Source organism: Fulmarus glacialis, unplaced genomic scaffold, assembly GCF_000690835.1.
Source record: "Fulmarus glacialis isolate BGI_N327 unplaced genomic scaffold, ASM69083v1 scaffold9061, whole genome shotgun sequence".
Lineage (NCBI taxonomy): Eukaryota > Metazoa > Chordata > Aves > Procellariiformes > Procellariidae > Fulmarus > Fulmarus glacialis.
Genome location: NW_009192098.1, coordinates 693 through 9808, shown reverse-complemented (window position 1 = coordinate 9808; position 9116 = coordinate 693). Strand labels below are relative to the sequence as shown.

Sequence of the window (9116 nt, the reverse complement as noted above, 5' to 3'; positions counted from 1 at the left end):
TCCCTTCCTCTTCCTCCCTCCTCTCACCTCATGACTTCCCTGTGCAGTAATTTCAGATCTGTAGCTTTCCACAGACCCCCTGACTCCCTTTCCTGGCCCATAAAACTACTGTCTTTTCTGTATTTTTTCCTTGTCCTTTTCTGTTTGCATGCAAAATAGAGCTCCCTTCACTCCTCAGCCAGCACACTGCCTGACTTGTCACTTACATGAGCCTTTTAGGCAACTTCTGCTCCTTAAAGACTGTTCATTGCACAACAGTAAAGAAAACAAGTTATTTTATTTTAATTTGTTTTGCTACCCCCTTGTTCCTTCCCCAGTAACTTCTCGTCAAATCTGTTTTCACCTCTGTTAGACTTAGTGCCATAGCTCTGGTGTGAGAGGAGATAACTTGTTGAAAGAACTGTCGGAAAAAATTGGATACAAAGCAAATTACTCTATCATTGTCAAAATAGATCTCAGAAGCTATACGTTCTGGAAATGGGTACCCTCAATCTTTGTTGCTAGTGACTGGCATTGTATCAACAGTTGAGAAGTGGTGCTGCTCATTTAGTTTGCAAATGTGACACAAGGTGCCATACAGATGTTTTGCTTGCATGTTATTTTGTACAGAGAAATTGTAAGCTACTGGGAAGAGGGCAGGTTTTTGGTTTTGTTTTTTTTCCTTCTCTGAAATGACTTGATTTTGTGAAGTTTTGATCAGATAACTCTCCTAAACGTAAAAAAAAAAAAACAACAAACAAAACAAAAACAAAAAAACCACTGTAGGCGGGGTTTTTTGCATGTGCTGTCTTAGAGTTGGCAGTGTATTTTACATTTTTTAGAAGTCTTTTAGGTTCCCTTGTCTTCTTGTCACAACCTCCTTCCTGCTTCTCAGAGTGTATTTTTATTCCGAATTGGCTTCAGCAGACTTAAAGCTGCACTGGTGTGAAGAGGTGTGCTCAGTCCTTTGGTGGCAGTGAGTCTTTAGATTAGGTCAAATCCCATCGACTGCAGCCTTAGTAAAAACAATTTCCTCTGGGTGTGGAGAAGCAAAAAATAACCCATTACAAGTTATTACAAAACAAAACCAATCTTTAAGTGATTGCAAAAATTCATTTCCTCCAAGAAATGTAGTTAGCTGGTCCCTGCTAGTGTGCATGTTGTGAGACATTTTAAATCTTCTCAAGGTTCCCATAATATTCATTATGATGATTCAGGCAAGAAACACTGAACCTATAAACAACCAGATCTGTCCCAACTTCCAGGTATTGGAATAAGTGTAATATTAAAGTTTTAAATATGTTTACTAACTACAGTGACATCCCAGCCCAAATCCAGTGTTGTTTTTTTAAATTACTTTATATCATTTTTTAGATTTAAGTGGGTTTTTTTTAATGTGCCCTTAAGTTTTTGTAGGTTCTTATTAGTTATTATTCACTGTCTTACCTGTTTAAATTTATTTAACTATATGTGCATCATCTAACTCTTCAGATTGAGTACTGAGGAACATAAGCTGTTTACAAATTGAGATTTTTCTTCTTTCTGGATGTTAACATGAAGAATTTTATGGCATTCTTGTTCTAAAACTTTCTTTTGTTTAAACAAACTCTGTAACACCACTTCCTCTTAGGTGAATCCTGTGATGAAACTCTCTTGGCTTAGAAAAGGATGGGGGGGAAGGGCATTTTGAAAGATAAAAGTAACCTGCAATATTAATACTAATTTCAGAATGTTTTTTGTAAACAGTGCTCAGTATCTGTAAATGCACTATAAATTTTATAAAGCTGGTTTCCTGACAAAAAATTTATTTCATGAACAACCCATTTATAGTACATGCATACACATATGCGTGCCCTGTGATAAATACAATATACTATGAGTTGGCTTGGTGGCTCTCATTTGATGTGGTGGTTGATTGAAATTTCTAGTGTTTGTACATACATACGTATTAGAAGAATGGATCTAATTGCTTCAGTTACTATAAAGTGTGATTTGGATTTTACGATTATTCCCCCCTGCTCCCAGTAATAGATGCTGTTTCATCTGACTGTCTCTTTATATTTGAAAATAGCTGCTTTGGAGAGAAGGGCTTTTTATGCTCTTATGTTTTCCAGCCACGGCTTTTTCAGTTAAGGGTGTGGCTTTTTCTGACATAGTTGTGTTAGAACAGGCTCTCGCATAAAAACACTTATCATGGCAAAAAGTCCTTTGACATTACAGCTTATCTTACTTGGGGGCTGTAGTACACTACATCGGAAAGGAACTGTCTGTACTAAAGATGGTTTTAATTTTTTCTTTTTTTACTGTCTGGGCAGCCTGTTGTGATTTTTCAATGTGACTTTCCAGTTTATAGAACCATTGGCCATTCCCCAGTGTGTGTTCAGCTTAACTGTTCAGAATCCTTTTATTTATTTATCAGTATCCATATTACTGAAGCTCTTACTGGAGAGTTCATCATGCCTTACTCCCAAAGGTCTTCCAAGGAAACTCATAAATAAATTTCAATGGCTTGTGCAAAATGTTGTCAAACACATCTGTTTCTGATTCAAAAATCAACACCTTTATCATCAGTAGCTGACAGCCATTAAAATAAACAATTACTATTAACAGTTACATTAAAACAGTTAATTACTAGACCTTGAGGGGGGGTGCCATTAATTTTGGGCATCTACAAAACTGAGCTATGAAACTGATATTTAACCTTAAATATAAAATGATCACTTAATGTTAAACATTGGCTTTCCTGTAAAATTATTGCTGCTATATAGTGGTGAAGCAGTAATAACTTCCCAGGACGTTCTTGAATACCATCTTATACTTGGGTGAAGGAGTAATACAACTTTGGCAAGACACTGTGATCCCATTGTAATGTTACCTGTGCAGGCTGTTAGGGACTAGCTTCTTTCCAGTGTGAGTAAGAAACAGTGAAGAGAAGTAATTATGTATATAATTCATTTGGAAATAGCTTTTGGTACTCTGAAAATAAGATGGAATTAGTGTAAAGAATTAAATGCAAAATTATGTTTGCAGGTGTATGTACACTCTTCTTTAAATAAGACTGCACATACACATATACACAAGGTGCAACATTAAACTTAGAATATATTCTGGAAGTTGAATGCTTCAGCAGGCAGGAGTGGGCCATTGTTCTTTGGTGGTGGTGGTAAGCATGAACTTGATAGTTTTCCTATGGTTTGCTTTGAAGTAAATACACATTTGGGACTATACTCAACATAATGCAGTATAAATTCTGAACTGTTTGAGTGGATCGGCTTGTCTTTATTTGTGGGCTTGCCCTTGTGCTGTTTCTGAAGTCTCTGATTCTTTGCGATAAGCAGAGGGTGGTGAAGTTTAGACTTAGATTGGGCCAAGTGAGCTATTATTGTAAGAGAGTAAGCCATATGTTTGGATCTGCAAACTGTCATTTTTCAGCAAAAACCTGAATGTAGAGGCATCAGGATAGCTAATAGAGCTCAGAAGAGGGGTTGTGGAAAGTGGGTAGTGGGCCTTCGAAAGCATTTTTGGGGTATGAAACGGCAGATGGTGCAGGCTGGAGATTGTGATGAGAAAGAGAACTTAGAGGGTGTGTGTTAGGGATCTGAAGCTGCCAAAGGAGAGGTGGCTCCTTTGCTATAACTTCGCTTGTTTAAAACTTTCCAGATCTACCTTAAAAGGTTTTCCATGCGGATAAAAGCATTATTTCTTCTCACTATATTTCTCCCTGGGTGGAGGAAAGCTAGTAATTAAAAGAAGTTACAGTAATAAATATGTGTGTATATGCTTACTCTAAAGAAGGAAAAAAAAAGAAAAAGAAAGAAAAGATCTGACCATGACTTTTAAAGCCTAGACTGATTGGTTTAAAATGAAATACTTCAAACAGTGCAGAGATGTCTGTGTGTGTTTATGTAGCAACTCAGTGGGTAGAAATCACTGAGCATCTAAGCACTTAAGACACTTGAGTTTAACATAGATTTTGATAGTAGCATCCTCTTCTGCAGAGTCAAGGAAAATACTTTTCTTCTGCTCATTGCTGTCTCAGTTCAGTGATTTGTTCATTCTGAAATGAGAAACCAGCTGAGTTTTGAAACTTGTTTTCTAATGTAAGAATTAAAGAGGATGAGATCTGCTAATTCTGAAGTCTTGAAGTAGATAATTTTCTTCACTGCAATGATTTTAACATAATCTGCATTTCAAAATAATTTATGTAAACTTGCCTTTTTCTGTGTGGTTCCGCATCTGTGGTGGTTTTAGCTAATAAATATGCAATTAAATTCCTAATCAAATTAAAATCCACAAGGAAGTACAGTTTAAGATGAGTCATTAAGAAAAATCTAAAAATAGTAAAAGAATACAGACGTATGTCAAAATTTACTAATTATAACATGTAGAAGATTAAATCATTGCTTAAATGAAGATACATACAGTCTTTCCTACTACATAGCAAAAAGAATTGTGATGACTTTATAGTATCAGCAGATTTTAATGGTACTAATCCTTGCAAAACTGAAGATGCATAATAAAATTGATTTGTTTAAATCAGAGTTCTCCTTACTGTGTGAACCCTGAATTTAAATTGGTATGATTAATGTGTTCTGCCTTACTGGGACAGGGAGCTAGATTCTGCTACTTTATTCTCTTTATCTATTTTTTCACCTCCAGCAAAAGATCTACTAGCTTTTCTCGTCTCGTTTTCATAGTAAAGTTGCTAAATGTCATGATGGCAAGGGATTTCAACCTTGCATGTTTTGTGTGTAATGTAAATAATTGCAGTTTGCTGAACTAGAAAGCCATTCAGAGTTAAATATTCTTATTACAGTTCAGTGAAGTACAGCTTGTGTTAGTGACATTTTGTTTAATCATGTATGATACGCAAAGACAATAAATCTTTTCTGAAAAAGCTTAATTTTAATTTGATATGGCAGATGATCAGGAATCAGAGGTTTGAGTCTCAAGGTGTTGCAAGAGTGGCTTTACTGAACTGGTTGCTTGTCAGTGGAAAGCTTCAAAAAAATCTTTTAAAAAGGATTTTGGAATGAAGGTTATAATATTGTGCCCAGGAAACTTGGATGATGTTACTCAAAGGGATTCTTGTGAGCGAAAGAAGGATGTGTGTATGAGCAATACCAGCTGAGTTTTCAGCCTTTCTAGTAGATACGTGCAATTGTTGATTACCACATGTAAAACTGAAATGAACCCTGGCCAGTGGGTGGGGGTTGTGTTTGTGTGTGTGCTTTCCAGATTCCAGAACCCACATGCTAATGTAGTGATGTGCAGATTGTTGAATGAACTTAAAATAAATATATTCATGAAAAGCATGCCTCAGGTTGTAGAGTCAGTATTTCTGAGTTTGTCTCCAGAAATGTGTTCGCAATCTGAGCATGTTTTGGTGGGGTTGATTCTTTATATTAATGAACATGTGTAATATCCTATTTCCCGTAATGATTTAAATTCTGATTTGTACAATATTCTTTTCATTTTTTCATTATGTCAGCTTTAACTTCTTAAGTTTAAAAAAAAAAAAAAAAAAAAAGAGTTTAGACCTCATGTGCCTTGAACTTCTCTGTCATTGTCTGTAAGAAGGTTTGAAGGACTTCCATGCTTCTAAAAATCAAGCTGTGTAGACAGCTTAAAGAACTGGAGGTGGTTTAAATGGGAACTCTTGTGTTAGTTTTGTGTAGCATGTACATATGTAGCATATTTGACTTTGCATATATGTTAGCCTACTTTTCTAATCTTGTATTTTAAAATCTTTTTCTCCTCTAAAATACTGCTATCCAATAGTCTAAACATGGTTTCTGTGTTTGGGAAGCATGCTAATTTTAGATGGATTTGAACTGTTACTCTGAAACAAGAAACACGTATGAAGTTCTTAATTGTTTCCTTGCTTGATTTATTTATTCCTCTTCTCTGTCCCCTCTTCATAGGTTCCTTAAAACTGTGCTATGAATGGTGATTCTGGTGTGGGGGTGGTGACTTCACCACCTCCAACAACAGCCCCTCATAAAGAGAGATATTTTGATCGAGTTGATGAAAATAATCCAGATTATTTGAGAGAGAGGAATATGGCACCTGACCTTCGCCAGGATTTTAACATGATGGAACAGAAGAAGAGAGTCTCCATGATTCTTCAAAGCCCGGTAAGAAAAGAAAATGCTCCAACTTTAAAGTGATACATTTAATATCTCTATTTTTAATATCCCTATGGAATTGGAGAAATTTGTGGTATCTTAGATCCATTTGATCTTTTTTCTAGTTGGCCTTTCTTCTAAAGTATCCTAATTGTAGCCTAATTTTTCCTTATGTTATCTGGTTGAATTTTTATTGTCTACTCATGAAGCAGTTCCTCAGTCTTGCTTGCAGAATTCTCTGTGTAATCATGAACATTTTTTTCATATTGTCCATCTAGTCCTGGTGAGATGTTTTTTCACTTGTTTCATGTATTTAATATTCATTTAAACACTTAATTTAAGTAACTCTTCTAAGAGTAGCTTATACAAGGCAGGTCTGTCCTGTGCTCAGTTTTTCATCATGATTCTGAGATATGAAATATTTTTATGTATCTCTTTCTGAAAGCGTGCACAATAATAAACTATGAATGATTGAAATGTAATATTAAAGATGTTTCCCTCAGGGAGAAAATACACAAAATTTCTCTCGTAACATTTGTTCCTTTTGTAATCACTGATGGGTGACTTTAGATGACAAAACATGTCATGACATGATGTCATTAAGAATAGGGACGTAGTGGTATATTTAGTTTTTCCACGTGAAATCAACCCATTTTGTTTAGATTCACTTAATGATTGGAATACTTCTCTTTCAGTACAAATTCCAGTGTTCTTGTCAAAAGCAGCAGCTACCAGCAATAGTAAAAAAACCTGTTTACTTCCTTTCAAAGTAACTCTCTCCCCCAAAAAAAACCAACCAGGAAAAAAGTAAACCACCCCTTGTTTAAATATATTTTAAAAATTCAATGGCTATTCCTTCCTGTGTTCCTGGATGCCTTCTTGGCTCTCAGTTCCCTCAGTGAGCCACACTGATAATTTTCCTTCTCTTTTCTGGTTCTACTACTTTTCCTTTCATGTTTTGTGTTCAATTAGATTGTACATCTGCTCCTTCTTCCAGAAATCATTTTAGTAGGCTCAGTGAGTTTTGGTGTTACTTGAAGAGAGAATGCTGGAATTTCCATTCACAGAAAAATAAGTGACTCTTATCATTGGAGCTCCAGAGAGCAACATTTTCAAGTAACATTATGCACCCAGTAATTCTGCCCTGAGCTGTTTTTCAGAAGAGGTATAGAATGTTTCCATCTAAGTGCTAAAAAGAAGCTGTGTATGAAAGGTTGAAGTTCATTTGAATATGCTTTACAATATGCAATGTCCTGTTGCTAGGCTTTTTGTGAAGAACTGGAATCTATGATCCAGGAACAATTTAAGAAGGGGAAGAACCCAACAGGTTTATTGGCTTTACAGCAGATTGCGGATTTCATGACAACAAACGTACCAAATGTCTACCCTGCAGCACCACAAGGTGGAATGGCTGCGTTGAACATGAGTGAGTGCACCTTAATTTATAATAGTAGAATTCTTCTTTTTTGAAAGGCTTAAAATGAAGACAGTGTGAATGAAATGAAAAGTGCTGTGAAGTTCAAATGCTACCCTGTTCTGCTCACAGAACACTGCAAACATAAAATGACTGATTAGTTTCTAATGCCACAGTGATATGCAATGTGATTCATGTATACAATTTATATCAAAAGCTATTTCAAGTATGGTATCAAGTAAGCCTGATAAGTCAGCACCAGTAAAAAAAAAAAGATTTAAATGTTGCTAATGTTTACCACATGGATTGTCTGCAGGAAAATGAAACGCTCATTAGTAGTCTAGTAACAGTGAAGGTCTTTAGAAACTAATTATTTTTGCCATTGAAATACTGTTTGCAGCATTCTTCCATGAAGTGAAGCTGTAGACAAGAAACATTAGCAGGCAAAACAAAGAAGGAAAACAAAAACCAAAATGTGCAAATGCATGTACTCACAGGTTTTGTGTTAAGATAATATAAATCCTTGCCTGTGTTCCAAAATAAATCTGTAGTTTAAACTGTAGCATGGCCTGGTTCTGCTTTATCACAGTTACTTTTATCCACATTTCTAATTGCACTGTAACTAGAACTACAGTATTTGTAATTATTTACCGTAATCCTCCTCTCTCTAGCTTGTACTTAATGTTTTCTGATTAAATGAACTTGTGTGAATTTTTTTAGATGTATAATTCTCCTTTTCAGGAATACCAAATCATATATCTCAAAAAGTGGAATATTTGGGGTTACATTTTTCTGTTAACAATGAAGTTGTATTTTACAGACAATCATTAGTTTGAGAGAGAAAAAAAAAAATTTTGCTAAGGAAAGCACTGACTCCTTAGCACTAATGAATATTAAGGAAGGAAATGAATGCTGAGTCTACTGAAGATAAATGACCTTGTCCAAGACTGTTGTTATATTTGTGTAATGCAAATTATGACATTATAGTAATTAAAGTTTGCTATCCATTCCTTGGGTCAGTATGTTGATACAAACTAGTAAGAACAACCACTATAATAGTGGTGCATGTTGTTAGGTTTTAACTGATGTTGAACACAACCCCCCTTGTGGTTTTTTACCCCTTCTGCTTTTCAGGTCTTGGCATGGTGACACCAGTGAATGATCTGAGAGGATCAGATTCCATTGCTTATGAAAAAGGGGAGAAGTTGTTACGATGTAAATTGGCAGCTTTCTACAGATTAGCAGATCTCTTTGGCTGGTCTCAGCTTATTTACAATCATATAACAGTGAGTATTGAATCAGCAGATAACTGAACCAATTGTTTTAACATACAAGAGAATTGCTTCCCTCACCCATCTGTCATTTTCTCTTTGTGTGGAAGAGGAGCAAAGTGGTATTGAAAGCACTGTAATAGTGAAGAGACTTGTCATTGCATCTCAAGAGTAAGAACTGGAACAGCTTGGATGTCAGCTGTCATAGCCTGAATAGAGTCTTAAGAGAGTGTACATGAAAGTTCTTATGTCGAAATTAAGATTCCTGAAAGACTCGGTCTTTTAGTATCTTAAATACTTTGAATAGTTGTATGTATTTTTCTG

The 9116-nt window shown here is 35.5% G+C and overlaps 1 protein-coding gene across 1 annotated transcript; it reads left to right on the top strand.

Annotated features, from left to right (window-relative positions):
- Nucleotides 1–5880: 5880 nt before the first annotated feature.
- LOC104083445 (alpha-adducin-like) lies at nucleotides 5881–8807 on the top strand (the record flags this gene model as incomplete). Its single annotated transcript, XM_009586930.1, has 3 exons — nucleotides 5881–6116; nucleotides 7371–7533; nucleotides 8656–8807. Coding segments are annotated over exons 1-3 (510 nt in total), but the record flags the coding sequence as incomplete, so codon positions are not given.
- Between the last annotated feature and the right edge of the window lie 309 nt (nucleotides 8808–9116).